At 44.6% G+C, this 19,380-nt stretch overlaps 1 protein-coding gene across 6 annotated transcripts in view; it reads left to right on the forward strand.

Annotated features, from left to right (window-relative positions):
* dip2ba (disco-interacting protein 2 homolog Ba) overlaps positions 1–19,380 on the forward strand; it is a 74,550-nt gene that overhangs the window by 17,445 nt on the left and 37,725 nt on the right. For 2 of the 6 annotated variants that reach the window (XM_042303623.1, XM_042303624.1), the window contains exons 1-2: positions 12,550–13,276; positions 15,129–15,200. In XM_042303623.1, coding sequence (XP_042159557.1) covers positions 13,189–13,276; positions 15,129–15,200 — 160 coding nt within the window. In that variant the 5' untranslated portion in view covers positions 12,550–13,188. Of the gene's footprint in view, positions 1–12,537; positions 13,277–15,128; positions 15,201–19,380 lie in introns of those variants that run through there. The other 4 variants (XM_042303625.1, XM_042303621.1, XM_042303622.1 and 1 more) reach the window with 4 other exon arrangements.

A 19,380-nucleotide genomic window follows, 5' to 3' on the forward strand; every position in this document is an offset into this window, starting at 1 on the left:
ATAACAAACCAGTTAAAGGTGAGGTGATACAAGTTAATCTACAGGCACGGACAGACTGGCCAAGGGCGGAGAGACATGATTATGATAAAGTGACAGTAGTCAGCCTTAGTTATCCCCCTTGTCAGATTTTGCATGAAATAATCTGATTATAGAGGGAGTTGTGGATTACGGCAGGCATGAGATGGGAGTGTGTTTGGAATGGAGATAATAGATGATAGAGAGGTCTCAGCGGGAATGTCCCACTCCCTCTGACTGTACTGTACGTACTACTCAGCTAATGGAAGAGAGATGGTATTAGTTATAATGATGAACTGAGTCAATGCAGATTTTTATTGCCTTCTGATCTATTAACAGGACCTCAGGTTAAATTCGGAGTTTGTTTTTCAGCCCAACAGCAGCCCCTCAACTTGGTTTGGTGGTAAGAGCGATCTGGCTGGAAAAATGTAACCATTCTCAAATTCATAGACCGTTATTGATGCAAGGACCTTTATGGATGCCAGAGTTGTATTGTCTTTCCTCTATTACCAGTCTTTCTGGTTAAGACAGTGGGAGTGTCTCATGTTGTAGTGTTCCTAGTTCAGGCCGAGGGGAACTGATAGTGTGCCTGTGGAAAGAGGAAGTGGGAGATAAAGATGTTGCTTCCTCCCAGAGCTGCATGGGACCAGCCACCAGTCCGATCCGTCCATTCAACCGTAATTAGACCTGTCGATCTGCATACGTTCAGTAGGGGGCTGACTGATCACAGAGGGGTCATTTACCGACATGTTGAGAGACATTTATAGAGAGCAAGAGGTTGTGTGTATGTTATATGAGCATGTGTTTTCGCTGTGTTCTTCACGCTCCGCTGTGGTACACGTGGGTGAGGGGGGGATCGACACAGGAAGACACAGATCAGTTTAGAATTGATTGACATCCATTGCCACTTTCAGCCACAACCTCAAGAATAACAATGAGAATGATGTTGAGTTTATCACTTTACATTTTGGATGTCAGTGTGCTGCTAACATTAAAGCTTCCTCCGCTGCCCCTGTCATCATACCCGACTCGAACCAGTGATCCTCTGCTCACAAACACACGTGACCGTGCACACGTAACCGCCCTCCTTGACAACATACCAGCCGTCAAAAAAAGATCTAATTCGATAGCTCCACCGGCGACATTCCAAGCTGCTGTGGAGTGAGTTTACGGTACATCTTAAATCCGTTACACAAGCTCTAAAATGGATAAAGATGCATTGTTACTAAAGATGTTGTTTACTCACACCATTTCACAATTAATTCAACTGTTTCAGGAAGGGCTTAGTGTCCCTGAGCCAGGATTCCCAAAGCCCCCTAGTCTCAAATGCTTATTTTAGCGTATTTACAGTGACTGTAGTCTAATCTGATTTTGTGTGTGTGTGTGTGTGTTAGTTGGGGGTGTGTGGGCGTTAATCAGCGCATTACCACACCAACCCAGTCCTCCTGTCTGCTAGCATCAACCATTAGCTCATCCCAGGCTCATCCAAGTCTCTTAGAATAGAAACTACTACAGTTCTCTCTCTCCTTAGTTATCACTGACCATGACCATATTCCTAATCTACCAATACTGCTGTGGAAGCTATAAATGGTAGCCTATTTTATATTTAGGCCTAAAGTACATATTAAATACCATTTTAGTTACAGCATTTACTCTGGTTGAGTTATACATGAAGAAGTGTTGGTTAGTAGTTGAATGAAATACAGTAGCTAGACTGCTACCCTAGCATGGCAAGAAATCTCTCTGGGGTCAGTTACTAGTCTGTATATTAGAACATACAGCATTTACAGTGCTGACCTCAACCCCACCAAGGTCAAAGTTTAACATGAAGAAACATAATCACCAGTGAACTAAGGGGTTGAGCTGAAAAGATGAGCTGTCCAAGGGTGTTGAGTGGCTGAATGACTATATAATGGAACATCAGACTAATTCCTTGATAAAATGGCATAATATCCATCCTGGCCTCCCTGTGGGTTAAATGTAAAAAGGGGTCAGTAATGACAGAATGGCTTTAACATTAAAGCCAAACAACTAGTTAAGGTAAACTATGTGTTTTTGTATTTCTATAAACTGGTCTGGGAACAGTGACAAGCGAGGGAGAGAAGGCGGGTCAATGACCTCAAGCTGACCCTTGTGCTTCAGCTGTCTGTCAGAGATCAGACCTTAAGGCGTCAGCATCCTTCAGTTCGGCTGACGCCTAGCCGAACTCAGCTAACCGAATAAGTCTCCTCGCATACTCCCTTAAAAGACCTTATTTTAAGTAAAGGGAGAAGATGGTAATGTTATGAGGGCAGTGTATGATAAGTGTGTAACTTAATCATGTTTAGGGAGTCAGATCTCTCAGCCCTGCTGACGGGAGCTGTGTGACGTCATGGCACCGTCACACACGCTTCCTCTCTGTACTCTGGGTCCTTTCCCCTCCCCACCAAGAACAGAGAGTCCAGGAAGCTCCCAAAACCTCTCATATCCGACTGATAAACACACACACACACTGACTGAGACACACTCACTGAGACAGAAACAGATGAAGTGTAAACACATACTGGTGCTGGGTGATATGGCTTACAAAAAAAAATCTAATTTATGGGTGATTCACGATATACTGTATATCTCAATTTTTGGGGGGGTTCCTCTAAAGAAGCATTGTTGTATAATTAAAGGTCAAATACACTGCATTTCAAACAGTCAGCCATAATCTAATAAATTGTGAAGTTATATCTAAATTAAAATAAAATAAAGCCTTCCATAACCATAAGTACCTAATAATTGAATCCAAATAGTTCAACCTGCTTTTTTTTGTTGCAATAATCACTGATCTGGCTTTCACGTCTGTCTTTTAAAATGCCCTTTTTAGTTATTAACTTAACTAGATCCATGCATAATGCACATCCAGTAATAATGTCTAACTTCTTGTAGCAGGTATTAGACTATAGAACATTAAGAGGTTTCATCAACAATTGCTAAAGCCCACGAGCTAGTGATTAGCCAGCTAATCTTTATATTTCAGGTCCAACCAACTTGGATCTATTTGCTAGCTAACAAGGTCGAATTGTTATGAACACACCCTTCTGTCTGTTTTCAACTTTTTGAAAAGCATGTTAGCCTGTCCACTTTGTTCAGATGTTGAAATCAAGTGGCCTACCTTATTTCTCAGTACCTGAGACCACATTGAGTGTCTCTTCTTGTCTTGGTGGGCATTGCGTATACTCACTTCTTTAATCCCCACTGATGCGTATCAAAGTAGTGTAGTGAAGGTATACGACTTATCAATTATGTAGTACAATAGGGAAATCATGGACAAAGTAGCCTACACAATCGTGACGCACGCGAAATATATTCACATGCACCCCTAGTTTCAGTGGAATATCATCTGCAGGCAGCAAGAGTGCAGCTCTGAACTGGTTTTGGCATGGAAGAATTGGCAGAAGAATGACATCGGTAGCCGGTTGGGTAGGAAACAATGGGTATGCAAACCAGGTATTCAAAAAGTTTAGTCCGAAGTGTTGGTTAGTAGACTATTTGTGATGCGCAATTGTCATCATGGTAGTTTGCATCGGGGGTGTAGACATGGATGGGCCTGGGTGGACAGAGGCCCACTGGGGACCCAATCAGATTGATGTGGTTTAAGCATTGTTGTTGACTTTAACCATCATGTTTGTATTTTTTATATTAAAAAAATGTGATTTTCAGAGTGAAAACTCTTTCACTCTGGGCACACAGGGTTCATTTCCTTCACTGGGCAAAATTAGAGTATAGCAAATTCTCCAGGCACCACTACTCCACTGCATAGGGCGATGGAAAGAGCAGTCACACACAGCATAATACTAAAGGATAAGCAGTCCATAAACTCTGACACAATAAGCCATTAGGTCCCAATCATAAGAATACAAAACACAACCATTAAGCATTTCCCAATCGAAATGTACAACTATTACTTCCCATTACAAAAAAAAAACATTTCACGTTTAAGCACACAAAGTTCAGCACACAAAGTAACTGGTGACCTATAGTTTCAAGTGGAACTGACAGTGTTTTGACTACTTTGCAGATATGAAACAAACAATCATAATATCAGTCAAAAGTTTGAGGTTTTAAAAATAGGTTGTATTTGACTCAATGTATAATTCACCAATTCATTTCTTGGTAGTCCTAGATCAGGTTGTAAATCACAGCTGGCCTGGTACATTGTTTTCTGCCTCCTGTTCAGGATGCACTGTTTCAGTTTAAATTACTCAATATTCTGGACAAAAAGGGACAAATGTAACTAAGGCTGGGAATGTCAATACAATCAAGCTAGCACGGGCAATGATCACAAGTCAGTCGTAACGTGGCTAATAGGCTAGCGTATCTATTTATGTAGCAAGCTAAAAACACAGCCTAATGTTAGCTAGCTAGCTGCTAGCAGGATGTCATGACATTGGAGGAGTGGGTGAGTCACTGACTTTTTCCCCTCATATTGTTTTTTGGTGGATATACACAGCTAGAGATACAGGTGTCATTTGGTTAGCTAGCAAGAACTTGAACGACTTATCTAGTTAGCATATCTCTTGTTTTTGAAAATTCACTCTGGCTATCTACTCTGACTTCAGAGCACTCTCGTCAGAGCGCAGAACAACTGATGAATTTACAAACGCGCAACATCCCCTGAATATGACCGGTGTCCGTTAACATAGGCAATAAAAGTAATAATTAGTCAAGAACGCTCCAGATAACATTCAAACAGCCTAACCAGGTCTGTTAGGGTGAATAAAATGGTCAGAGTGAGGTGTTCTTTCATTTGTGTCTGGAAGTGGCAAGCTAGCCAACTTTAGCCAGTTAGCATGGGTGCTTGGTTGGGACAAGCATGCATATTGGCAGGCAAGCTGCAGAAGGAAGTGGAGGCTGCAATTCCCCATTGCAATTTTGACGGCCAACTAGCTGAAAAAGTTTGAGAGGGTTTATCTAATGTTCCTCTGTTCGATTTTAGCTCTGGCTAGCATTAGTTGTTGATCGTGTTGTTGATGTTTATAACTGAGGGAGATAGAGCCTACCTTTTCATGGTTGTTTGATCAATAGGACTGTAAAGTTCCCAAATGTAAGGGGACTCTCATGGTGTTTACATATTTACAGAAATCCATTCAGGTGTATTTTGTGGCTTTTTTTGGACAAATGCATTCTAATGACCTAAAGTCGCGCGGTTGCAACTGCTTGTAAACATACAGTCCAGTTCAAAGGGAATGATGGCAGACCTGTGTGGCAAATGGCTTGTTTGTATAAAGGAGTACTGTTATACTCTATAGTGCACCAGTCTGTGTAGACTCCGGTCCTGGACAAGACGTGTTTTTATTGACTATTATTTTATTTATCTATTAATTGTCCAAACGCACGGCCGCTTTCCCGCTCTACATTGCTATCGAATTTTCACAAATGCCTTAGTATATGTAATTCCTAAACATTCTAAGAATTAATGAAATGTCCATATCGAAGTGGTCGCTTTTCAGAGTCATTCTTCCTGGGGGTGTATATGAACAGATTTTTATAAGATTTAATTTAGCTAAAATGCTGTTCCACTTTAAATGCAATAATGTTTCACACACAGAAGTTATTTTCAAAGAGATGGCTAACAGCAGCAAGCGCGCTGCAATAAACAACACAGTTCCCCTCACCAGAGAATCATTTGGAACCTTACTTCTTGTTGAAAGTTATTCTTGAAAAGGGTGAAGCTAACAAATTAGCAACAACATCCTCTTTGATAAAATCTGCTGTAGCTGCGGCCACTGCAAACTAACCGACAACAAAAGCTGGCTAGCTAGACCATGGGATAACTACTGCTCGCTATTGCACAGTGACCTGTTGTTCTTCAAGGAGGCAGAAGTTTCCATACGTTTTTGTAAAAAATGTCCCACCCATTAACTCGATGTGATTGGTTGATTCCAATGTCACTCACAAATTTTGCCCTAATACAGTTGAATGACAGATGCCTTCATCTAGCTTCTCATGGCCTAGCCAATGGCTGACTTGGCTAGCTAGACTTATCTCCCCGGTGACAACCCTTTAATTTCTAACAAAAACTGAGGAGATTAAATCAGAACATCCTTGAAAATAATAATATACAGTGCCTTCGGAAAGTTTTCAGACCCCTTGACTTTTTCCACATTTTGATACTTTGCAGCCTTATTCTAAAATTAAATAAAAACATATCCTCAGCCATCTACACACAATACCCCATAATGGCGAAGCAAAAACAGGTTTTTAGAACTTTTTGCAAATGTATAAAAAAAATAAAAAAGTGTTTACATAAGTATTCAGAACCTTTTCTATGAAACTCAGTTGCATCCTGTTGAGCTCAGTTGCATCCTGTTTCCATTGATTATCCTTGATGTTTCAACAACTTGTTTGGAGTCCACCTGTGGTAAATGGACAGAAGACACTCCTCAGTAAAAGGCACATGACAGCCCGCTTGGAGTTTTCCAAAAAGGTACCTAAAACTCTGACCATGAGAAACAAGATTCTCTGGTCTGATGAAATCAAGTTTGAACTCTTTGGCCTCAATGCCAAGTGTCACGCCTGGAGGAAACCTGGCACCATCCCTACAGTGAAGCATGTGGGTGGCAGCATCATGCTGTGGGGATGTGTTTCAGCGGCAGGGACTGGGAGACTAGTCAGGATTGAGGCAAAGATGAACGGAGCAAAGTACAGAAAGATCCTTGATGAAAACCTGCTCCAGAGCACTCAGGACCTCAGACTGAGGCAATGGTTTACCTTCCAACCGAACAACAACCCTTAGCACACAGCCTAGACAAAGCAGGAGTGGCTTTGGGACAAGTCTCTGAATGTCCTTGAGTGAACCAGCCAGACCCCGGAATTGAAACCCATCGAACATCTCTGGATGTAGCTGTGCAGCAACGCTCCCCATCCAGCTTGACAGAGCTTGAGAGGATCTGCAGAGAGGAATAGGAGAAACTCCATAAAAATACAGGTATGCCAAGCTTGTAGCGTCATACCCAATAAGACTCAAGGCTATAATCGCTGCCAAAGGTGCTTCAACAAAGTACTGATTAAAGGGTCTGAATACCTACAGTACTTCTTATTAGTGACCTTTAGTGATGGAGTGCCATATGATGAACTGGTCTCCACAATCACCCGACCTCAACCCAATTGAGATGGTTTGGGATGAGTTGGACCACAAAGTGAAGGAAAAGCAGCCAACAACTACGCAGCATATGTGGGAACACCTTCAAGACTGTTGGAAAAGCATTCCAGGTAAAGCTAGTTGAGAGAATGCCAAGAGTGTGCAAAACGGTCAAGGGAAAGGGTGGCCGCTTAAAAAAAAAAAAGGTATACTTTGTTTTTATTGTAGGAACACAAAGTACAACAAGTAAAATAAAAGAACAAAAAAGATCTGACAGTTACAGTGCACGTCATACCTTCATTATATTAGTTACATTGACATCTTTGAATTAAACCTTTTTCAAGTATGAAACCTGTTTTTAAAGTATTCCTGACCTCGCGTATGATCTCTTGTGTTCTTAAAGCAAAGGTCATACGCTCCATGTGGTGTATTTCTTTTACATTGTCTATCCATTGTGTCACTGTGGGAGGCTCTTTTTGTAGCCATTTCCTACTGACATCCTTTTTCCTGGCTGCAAGTAGGACCTTCAAGAGGTACTTTTCTCCAAGTACAAAGAAATGAATGTTTGTTCTATATCAAATCCCATTATTTTTCCAATGTTAGATCTTATTTCTCCCCAGTAAGTTTAGATTGTGGGGCAAGTCCAAAATATATTAATGGGGCTGCTTTTGAAGAATCTAAAATATATTTAATTTGTTCAACACTTTTTGGGGGGTTACGACATGATTCCATATGTGTTATTTCATAGTTTTGATGTCTTCTGCAATGTATAATATAGTCAAAATAAATCAACCCTGGAATTAATTTTTGCTTATGAACTTTTGACCTGTACTGTATGTAAATGTAATATTTCATTTTTAAAATGTAATTATACATTTGCAAAAATGTCTTATCCTGTTTTTGCTTTGTCATTTAAATCGAATCACATTTTGTCACATGCGCCGAATACAATCAGTGTAGAGACCAAGGTCATCATATGTTGAAATGCTTACTTACAAACCCTGTAGGGGTATTGTGTGTAGATTGATGAGAACCCCCCCATTTAATCAATTTTAGAATAATGCTGTAACTTGACATTTGAAAACTGAAATACTTTCTGAATGCACTGTAATTAATATTATTATTATAATCCTTATTTTAGAAATCCTTAGCCCTTCTCTGAAGGCGTAGAAGGCCCATTGTTCCCCACTGTGTTTGGGTTAGTAATAATTTGTAGTGGCTCTATTTTCCCTCAGCATGCAATTTTTCACTGTTCAGAATGTATAAAGAGTCCATATGTTCTGAAATATGAACACAGAAATACTGAACATTTTGAACTCTTATTATAGTGGTGATTTGACAAAATTACAAGCAAAGTCTTGAATTGAACATTTTCCTGTGCTCGGACCCCTTGTCCCCCTTCCGGTCTCGCTCCCCCTCCCGGTCTCGGTCATGACTCGGTCTCGCTCCCTCTCCCGGTCTCGGTCATGTCTCGCTCCCTCTCCCGGTCTCGGTCATGTCTCGCTCCCTCTCCCGGTCTCGGTCATGTCTCGCTCCCCCTCCCGGTCTCGGTCATGTCTCGGTCATGTCTCGCTCCCGGTCTCGGTCATGTCTCGCTCCCGGTCTCGGTCATGTCTCGCTCCCGGTCTCGGTCATGTCTCGCTCCCGGTCTCGGTCATGTCTCGCTCCCGGTCTCGGTCATGTCTCGCTCCCGGTCTCGGTCATGACTCGCTCCCGGTCTCGGTCATGTCTCGCTCCCCCTCCCGGTCTCGGTCATGTCTCGCTCCCCTCCCGGTCTCGGTCATGTCTCGCTCCCCCTCCCGGTCTCGGTCATGTCTCGCTCCCCCTCCCGGTCTCGGTCATGTCTCGCTCCCCTCCCGGTCTCGGTCATGTCTCGCTCCCCCTCCCGGTCTCGGTCATGTCGCTCCCCCTCCCGGTCTCGGTCATGTCTCCTCCCCCTCCCGGTCTCGGTCATGTCTCGCTCCCCCTCCCGGTCTCGGTCATGTCTCGCTCCCCCTCCCGGTCTCGGTCATGTCTCGCTCCCCTCCCGGTCTCGGTCATGTCTCGCTCCCCCTCCCGGTCTCGGTCATGTCTCGCTCCCCCCTCCCGGTCTCGGTCATGTCTCGCTCCCCCTCCCGGTCTCGGTCATGTCTCGCTCCCCTCCCGGTCTCGGTCATGACTCGCTCCCCCTCCCGGTCTCGGTCATGACTCGCTCCCCCTCCCGGTCTCGGTCATGTCTCGCTCCCCCTCCCGGTCTCGGTCATGTCTCGCTCCCCCTCCCGGTCTCGGTCATGTCTCGCTCCCCCTCCCGGTCTCGGTCATGTCTCGCTCCCCCTCCCGGTCTCGGTCATGTCTCGCTCCCCCTCCCGGTCTCGGTCATGCCTCGCTCCCCCTCCCGGTCTCGGTCATGCCTCGCTCCCCCTCCCGGTCTCGGTCATGCCTCGCTCCCCTCCCGGTCTCGGTCATGCCTCGCTCCCCCTCCCGGTCTCGGTCATGTCTCGCTCCCCCTCCCGGTCTCGGTCATGTCTCGCTCCCCCTCCCGGTCTCGGTCATGTCTCGCTCCCCCTCCCGGTCTCGGTCATGTCTCGCTCCCCCTCCCGGTCTCGGTCATGTCTCGCTCCCCCTCCCGGTCTCGGTCATGTCTCGCTCCCCCTCCCGGTCTCGGTCATGTCTCGCTCCCCCTCCCGGTCTCGGTCATGTCTCGCTCCCCCTCCCGGTCTCGGTCATGTCTCGCTCCCCCTCCCGGTCTCGGTCATGTCTCGCTCCCCTCCCGCTCCCCCTCCCGGTCTCGGTCATGTCTCGCTCCCCCTCCCGGTCTCGGTCATGTCTCGCTCCCCCTCCCGGTCTCGGTCATGTCTCGCTCCCCCTCCCGGTCTCGACTCGGTCTCGCTCCCCCTCCCGGTCTCGACTCGGTCTCGCTCCCGGTCTCGGTCACGACTCAAACTCGATTTGCTCTGGTCTTGAATCGGTCTCGTTTTAGGTGGTCTCGAACACAACACTGCTTATTACACATTTATGAAACACAGACTAGACAGCTAGTACTGTATAAGTCTTTGGCTAAAATGCTGCTAGCGGTACGGAACTTGGTACCCCAATGCCACGCGGAACAAACTGAGCATACATTTTCCAGAATCAATGTTCATTGATACTCTCGTTTTAGTAGTGTCTGCTCTGAATGCAATTAAAGTAGTTGAGACATAAAAAGAGTATTGTTAGAAAAGATCACTTCTCCTTTATTACAGTAAAATAAAGTCAACAATGTGTTTGTGTCCATATGACCAATTCTGTTGCACCAAACCTCAAATGCAAATGTCGAGTTGAAACCGCTTGTCAGAGAGGAAGATGTGAACTCTCGACGTTGTTGGCGTGAGAGGTAGGGGGAGGGGCTTGGTGTTTGTAAACCAGAAGAAGAGGCGAAGCGAGAGGTTTCACTTTCTAAATATGTTCAATGCATTTCTATGGGCTTATTTGGGACCTAAGCTTGACGCCTGCCTTCCCGCCTTTGGTACAATAGCTCCCATTGTTAGGGCGGAGATGCATCTCGTCATTATACACCGATCTCTGGTGTAAATGGGAAAGTGAACAGAGCACAGGAGCGAAGGAGACGAGACCAAAAATACAACATTGAAACCAGCGGACATAAATGCCCATAAAAAGAACAAAGCCTTGATTCTTGCGATACATGCGTTTGGAATATCACGCAAAAACATACATTCAAATGAATTCGATATATTGCAGCCCTAACTGGTGCTGCTGTGCTGACACATATGGATCTGGTGGCCCACCGTGCCACTGCATCACTAGCTAATTCAGCACTCATTCTTCTAAACACTGTAACCCCCCCCACCCTGCATTAACCTGCTCCAGCGTTACACACACACAGTCACACACTCCGCAGAATAGCATCATCCACACACCACAGAAAAGCACTGTGCACGCACGCGCATACACACACACACACTATCAGAATAGCATCTCACACATGCACATACACAGTTTGTCCAGTGAGCCAGTTGGCCCAGTCAGTTAGGAGACTGTTCTCCCATCAGCACATTCCTTTAGGTGGTGTCCCAAATGGCACATTATTCCCTATATAGTGCACCACTTTTGTCCAGAGCCCTATGTGCCCTAGTCAAAAGTGGTGCACTATTTCAGGAATGGGGTGCCATTTGGTGCACATTCCTGTAGTCTCAATAAACTGCGAACTGCTTTTGGCAGGGGAGACTGGGTGGGGTAACGCTCATATCCTGCCCTTAGACCTCTCGCACACGCACGCACGCGCACACACACACACACACAAACAGTTTTTGCAAAAGCATTATTTCTATCTCTCTCTAATACACAAACTGTAGCAAGTGTTGCTCACAAGCTGTTGGTCAGTGCAGACTTGACCAGGTCACAGCCCACTCTGTCTGCCCAGCTCCAACTCCAGGTCTGGATGTCTGCTGCTGTCTATGACGGTGCTGTGTGGTAGTGCCAGTCTGTGCCTGTTGTTGTGTCCCACCCCATCACCAGTACAGGCACCCCTCTGTCTCTCTGTGTTAATGACCCAACATCAGTCACAGTTCAGAGCTCATGCTTGGAGTAGGCCAGAACTCTCTCTCACACAATGGCGCTCCAGTCCACTACTCCTCACTAACATCAATCTACCACTTACTGTGGCAGAGCGTGGGGCCAACTCCCTCTCTGTGTGTTTGTGTGTGAAAGACGGAAAGAGTGTGTTTGTCTGTAATGTAGGCCTTTGCGTACGTTTGTGTGTGTGTGTGTGTCCCTGTTTGTGTGTGTCTTGTAGTTGCTGTTTCCGTGCCAGATTTTCAGGCAGCGGTAACAATGTGTGTATCCAGGCATGAACACATTGCTGAATACTGGGAGCCCCTACAGCACTCTGACACAGAATGAAAAAGCACTCAGAACTCTCTCTCTCTCCTCTCACTTTGTTGGTTTCTCTACCTATCACTCTGTTACTCTCCTTCTCTCTGTCACTCTTTCTATTTTTCCCACTAGGTCTCTCTTTTTGTTACTCTTTCTCACTCCTGCAGTCACTCTCTACTTTCTCGCTCTTGTGGGCCCTGCCCCTTTTCTCTGATTGAGGTTGCAAATAATACTGCCCCCAAAAACAACCCACAGCAGTAGTTCTCTCATGTTCAATCGTTGTTGTTCTACTCAGTAATATCAAGCGCAGAGGGAGAGAGAGAGATGCCGGTCCCTTCAAGATAAAACACACACCACCCCAGGCCCAGCAGCTTATCAAACGCCTCCATCGGTCTCTCTCTCTCGCTCCCTCGCGTTATTTGTTCCTTCTCACTTCCCCAACCAGTTTCTCTCATTGTACGTTTATCTTCCTCTAGTCTGGGCTGCAGCACACACCACCCCTGTCCCTCCACAAGTCAGTGGGAGTTGTAGTAGGAGGTGGTGTAGGGGTATAAAGCCGTCCCAGACAGGTTCGGCTGGCGCCTAGTAGAACCTGGCTAAGCAAACTGAACGAGCGTGCTCGCTCGCATACTCCCTTTTAAAGACGTTTGCTTGAAAAGGGGAAGAGCGGAAATAGTGCTGGTAATACTCAAGTACGGCGAAACAAGGAAGTGACGACGACACCCAAGCAAGGAAGAGGCGCGCTGTAGAAATAATATGGTGTTCACAGAGAGACACTTGACTGGCGAGAAAATGGAAAATGGCCCGGTATCTACTAAATTCACTTTACCTAGCAACACATATAAAAGGAGAGTGAAGGGAGAAGATAGTCAGTGCGACCACTCAACAGAGAAGGAACAACGGAGGGGGGTGTATGCCATGCTGGTTCAACAAATGCGCCCAATTGATGAGGAGCAACATTTTGTGTACTTAAGGATGAATTGGCCTTTACATGCTAGTCTTTATATGATGCAAGGGCTGGAATCGTAGAGGTGCAGGTACCTCCTCGACCAAGCGACGCTGCAAGTTGTTGTCGTTCGCCATTTTGAATCCACACTGAGTTGCGGCTGAATCGAGAAGAAGAAGAGCCTCGATTTACCCTTACATTTGACGAATCACAAATGAAGGGGCGTAGACTTCGGCTCCCGAAGTTCGACTTTGCTCAAGAATAAATGACGTGTGCACGAACAGCCAGGAAAAAAACCTTGCCGAAGACCAAAACCGTTTGTTTCGGATGGAAGCATGCGGATGCCTTAAAGGGTAACTCTCAACCCCAATTTCAGCCTTTGCCCATTATTACGATGGATGTAGCTATGAGTATAAGCGTGTAATCCTCATAGCCTATACGTTTTCTTTCTTCGTAAAAGCACGGTAAGCAGAAACTTCGAATTTGGTCATACGTGGAAATGTGCCTTACTGCTTTTAAAAACAAATGTTGTGATACGTCAGTCGTCTAGTCAAGGAAGCGTCATATGCTAAATATTTTGGCACACCCCACCTATCACGACCATTGCCAAATAAGGCGCGCCGTCACTTGCTTTTATAGTTAGCTTTGAGGTGGTACCACCCACCACATCTAGAAGGGAGTGTATTTCATGCCGAACCCCCCTTGAGATGACTGAGAGGCTCTACATCACGATTTCAATAGTAGAGTTGAACCATTAGGGGCAAAAAGAGCTAGATTTCCTACTAAATTATCAAAATACATCACTTTTGCAACAAACTGTCAAAATGAAGACCAGAATTGACATGTTTCACTATAACTAAGCCTAAAACATCTGAGTTTCTATTTTAAAAAAGTTTTTCAAATCATCACAGTTTTAAGGGAGGTTTAGGAGGAATGGGATGCGGAGATACAGACCCCCAGGCCTCCTCTCTACTCCACTTAGACTGCCTCTTATCTCTCCCTGTGACGCTATCGCTGGTCACAGATAAGGGGATGTGTGTGAGTGTGTACGCGCCCGTGCCTGCCTGCCTGCGTGCCCGTGCGTGTGTGTGTTTTGGGGGAGCCTAGGGAGTGTTTGGACTTTGCTCTTTGCAGTTGTGGGAGGGCTGGGCCAAACGCTCTCCCCCTTCCCCTCTACCCCCACACCCTCCCTAGAGAATGAAGAATAGGGGAAAAGAGGAGAGGGGGGAGTTGGGTTCCATGTGAAACTACCTCCCATTGCTTCCTCTTTGCTTTTTTTTGCCATGGCTACAATCCCAAATGGTACCCGAGGGGCCATAAGTAGTGCCCTATATATAGTAGGGAATAGGGTGCCATTTGAGATGCAAGCCATGTCCATGTTTACTATTCTGTGGCTCGATTAGCTACTTTGGTATTGTTCTCTGGTGGGAGACTATAACCGTAGCTGTAATAACTTTTGTTAGTTGTTTGTCCTGCCCTGGGGTTTGTGTGATCTTGTCATATTTGTCCACTAAAGGAGGGGAAACGATAATCTTACCTGATCCTTTTTTACTCAATATTATTATTCATTATTCACTGTGTGTTTATTCCTCGTGTCACTATTTCAATATTTGTTCTTTTTTTCTACTGTGCATTGTTGGATAAGGACCCTGAAGTAAGCATTTCACTGTTAGCCTACACCTGTTGTTTTACGACGCATGTGACAAATGAACATTAGTTTCTGTTTGCAGTGAGCCACAGGACATGTGAAGCTGTACCCGAAGCTGACGGAATCTCCCCTGGAAGGTTTTTTGAAGTGTGTTAGGATGCCTGAGAGTGGTTGAGCGGTTAAGGTTGCCGCCCTCGGCACCTAGGCAATCCCCTGACCGCATGGGATCGAAACCCAGTCCCAACACACTTCTCTGTCCTCTATCGGTCTCCCTCCTTATTTCATGTTTCTCCCTGTTAATAAAACTGGAAAAATACAGGGGGGGGGGGTGATGACCAGCGTGTGCATGTCTATAATCAGAGACTTTAGAGTTAGTGTTCTCTCAATCTTGATGCCCTATATCTTAATTGATTGTAATAGTGTTTATCAATCAGTCAAGGCCTAATACTCAAACCCCAGACAGTCAGTGTGTGTGTGTGTTGATTGATTGATTGATGGTAGTGTGTGTTGACTGACTGGTGACTAATGTGGCTGTGTCCTGTTCTCTTCTCTGCTAGGTGACATCACACAGAAGGGCTATGAGAAGAAACGAGCCAGGCTGCTGGCCCCTTTCCTCCCTCAGATCACCAGTAAGTACAGGCCTTTCTCTTCTCTCCTTCTCCTCCTCCTTCTCTTTTCACCTTCCTCAGTAAGACGCATCTCCCCCTCTTATCTTTTTCTTTCTGTCCCTTTTGTCATTGTCCTTTTATAAATTATTCATATGACATCTCCTCTCGTCTTTTCAGTCCCTTCTCCTCCTCCTGCTCCACTATTGTCTTCCTCCTCATTGCTCTCTTCTTCTGACCTCCCTTGATTTGTCATCCACGCACAGATGATACAGTAGCAGAGAGAACAAGACATGACTATCTGTTTTCAGCCTAACCCCAGACTCAAACAAATGCCTTTTCAATCCAACTGACAGCAATGACCAAACTCATCAACTAAGTCAGTTTTGTACCAACAAGTCATTTTTATGGGGAAAGAATGCACAGATAGACCAAAACTGTTCCACAAATAGTGGGTTACTGAACTGACTTCCCCATGATTGTTTTTCCACTATATCTGTTTTTGACCTCCCTCTGTTTGTTCCTATGGCGATGGGAGAGTTTATGGCTCTCTGCTGCACTCTAGTGGTGGATGACGGAACAGCTACATTGCTGCTCAAACGAAGTACAATGGTGGATGCTTAGTGAAATCCTTCAGACGACCCTACCCTAAACCCTTACTCTAAACATAAGCCGGTACCTAACCTTTACCGTTTTAAATTTCAAATGAGGACATGGTTAATATAAATCTAGCTGTTTTTTCTATACATTGGCAGGACAGAACGGCAGCGTCTCATAAACCCAAGGGCGGGGGGTATGTGTCTCTTTGTTAACAGCTAGTGGGCAATCTCTAATATTAAGTAAGTCTCGAGGTTCTGCTCGCCTGAGTTAGAATGCCTCATGATAAACTGTAGACCATACTATTTACAAGAGATCTATATTTTTCATACCTGTCTGCTTACCACCACAAACTGATGCTGGCACTAAGACCGCACTCAACAAGCTGTGTAGGGCCGTAGGTAAACAGGAAAATGCTCACCCAGAAGCGAAGCTGCTAGTGGCCAGTGATTTAATGCAGAAAAAATGAAATCCATCTTACCTCATTTCTACCACCATGTCACCTGTGCAACTACAAGGGAAAAAACGATAACCTTTAGTGCACACACAGAGATGCATACAAAGCTCTCCCTCGCCCTCCATTTCGCAAATCTGAGATTAACTCTATCCTCCTGATTCCTGCTTACAAGAAAAAACTCAAACCGGAAGTACCAGTGACACTCAATTCGGGAAGTGGTCCGATGAAGCAGATGCTAAGCTACAGGACTGTTTTGCTAACACAGACTGGAATATGTTCCGGGATTCATTCAATGGCATTGAGGAGTTTACCACGTCAGTCACCGGCTTCATTAATAAGTGCATCGACAACATCGTCCCCACAGTGACCATATGTGCAGTTGAAGTCGGAAGTTTACATACACTTAGGTTGGAGTCATTAAATCTAGTTTTTCAACCACTCCACAAATTTCTTGTTAACAAACTATAGTTCTGGCAAGTCGGTTAGGACATCTAGTTTGTGCATGACAAGTCATTTTTCCAACAATTGTTTACAGACAGATTATTTCACTTATAATTCATTGTATCACAATTCCAGTGGGTCAGAAGTTTACATACACTAAGTTGACTGTGCCTTTAAACAACTTGTCTTTAGAAGCTCCTGATAGGCTAATTGACATCATTTGAGTCCATTGGAGGTGTACCTGTGGATGTATTTCAAGGCCTACCTTCAAACTCAGTGCCTCTTTGCTTGACATCATGGGAAAATCAAAAGACATCAGCCAAGACCTCAGAGAAATAATGGTAGACCTCCACAAGTCTGGTTCATCCTTGGGAGCAATTTCCAAACGCTTGAAGGTACCACGTTTATCTGTACAAACAATAGTACGCAAGTATAAACACCATGGGACCACACAGCCGTCATACCGCTCAGGAAGAAGACGCATTCTGTCTCCTAGAGATGAACGTACTTTGGTGTGAAAAGTGCAAATCAATCCCAGAACAACAACAAAGGACCTTGTGAAGATGCTGGAGGAAAGAGGTACAAAAGTACTATAACCACAGTAAAACAAGTCCTATATCGACACAACCTGAAAGGCCGCTCAGCAAGGAAGAAGCCACTGCTCCAAAACCGCCATAAAAAATCCAGACTACGGTTTGCAACTGCACATGGGGACAAAGATCGTACTTTTTGGAGAAATGTCCTCTGGTTGTATGAAACAAAGATAGAACTGTTTGGCCATAATGATCAGCAAGGAAGGAGGCTTGCAAGCCGAAGAACACCATCCCAACCGTGAAGCACGAGGGTGGCAGCATTATGTTGTGGGGGTGCTTTGCTGCAGAAGGGACTGGTGCACTTCACAAAATAGATGGCATCATGAGACAGGAAAATGATGTGGCTATATTTAAGCAACATCTCAAGACATCAGTCAGTAAGTTCAAGTTTGGTCGCAAATGGGTCTTCCAAATGGACAATGACCCCAAGCATACTTCCAAAGTTGTGGCAAAATGGCTTAAGGACAACACAGTCAAGGTATTGGAGTGGCCATCACAAAGCCCTGACCTCAATCCTATAGAAGATTTGTGGGCAGAACTGAAAAAGCGTGTGTGAGCAAGGAGGCCTACAAACCTGACTCAGTTACGCCAGCTCTGTCAGGAGGAATGGGCCAAAATTCAGCCAACTTATTGTGGGAAGCTTGTGGAAGGCTACCCAAAACATTTGACCCAAGTTAAACTATTTAAAGGCAATGCTACCAAATCCTAATTGAGTGTACAGTATGTAAACTTCTGACCCACTGGGAATGTGATGAAAGAAATAAAAGCTGAAATAAATCATTCTCTCTACTATTATTCTGACATTTCACATTCTTAAAATAAAGTGGTGATCCTAACTGACCTAAGACAGGGAATTTTTTTACTAGGATCAAATGTCAGGAATTGTGAGTTTAAATCTATTTGACTAAGGTGTATGTAAACTTCCGACTTCAAATTGATCATTACGTTCCCCCCATTCAACTGTGTCCACAGAAAACACAGAACCACAATGTGACATAGCTGAGGTAAACTGGGGAGTAGAAACAACTAAAGACCCAAGAGGTCCCTCTGGGCCACTGGTTCGAGATGACAAACAAACTAAAAACTGTGAGATACTTCCCTGAAAGCCTGTTAGGCCATATCTGCTTTCTTCTGCTTTTTTTCTGAGCAGTACAGGGATGGTCACACCACAAAATTGACATGGACATCATCCAGTGGTACTCTGTTGGCTGACTAACTGACTACCTGCCATTGTGAGTTTAGAGCTAGATGAATCAATTTTACAGTATCTACATTATTCAGACCCCTTCCCCTTTTCCACATTTTGTTACGTTACAGCCTTATTCTAAAATGTATTAGATAAATAAAAAATCCTCATCAATCTACACACAATACCCCATAATGAGAAAGCGAAAACAGCTTTTTTGATATGCATGTTCATTAATAAAAATGAGAAACAGAAATACCTTATTTACATAAGTATTCAGATCCTATGCTATGACACTAGAAATTGAGCTCAGGTTAATCCTGTTTCCACTGATCATCCTTAATTAGATTCCACCTGTGGTAAATTCAAATAGTTGGAGATGATTTGGAAAGGCACACACCTGTCTATATAAAGGTCCCACAGTTGACAGTGAACGTCCGAGCAAAAACCAAGCCATGAGGTTGAAGGAATTGTCCGTAGAGCTCTGAGACAGGAAAGTGTTGAAGCACAGATCTGGGGAAGAACACCAAAACATTTCTGCAGCATTGAAGGTCCCCAAGAACATCACCACACCACGATGCTGTCACCACACCTTACCATTAGGGATGGTATTGGCCAGGTGATGAGCGGTGCCTGTTGTCCTCCAGATGTTATGCTTGGCGTTCAGGCCAATTCAGGTTCAATCTTAGTTTCATCAGAGCAGAGAATCTTGTTTCTCATGGTCTGAGAGTCTTTATGTACCTTTTGGCACATTCCAAGCAGGCTGTCATGTGCATTTTAATGAGTTGCTTCTGTCTTGCCATAAAGGCCTGAACCTCCTGAGGTTTTGGCTGATTTCTTTTGATTTTCCCATGATGTCAAGCAAAGAGGCACTGAGTTTGAAGGTAGACCCTGAAATACATCCACAGGTACACCTCCAATTGACTCAAA

This window comes from Oncorhynchus tshawytscha, linkage group LG22 (genome assembly GCF_018296145.1).
Source record: "Oncorhynchus tshawytscha isolate Ot180627B linkage group LG22, Otsh_v2.0, whole genome shotgun sequence".
NCBI classification, from domain to species: domain Eukaryota; kingdom Metazoa; phylum Chordata; class Actinopteri; order Salmoniformes; family Salmonidae; genus Oncorhynchus; species Oncorhynchus tshawytscha.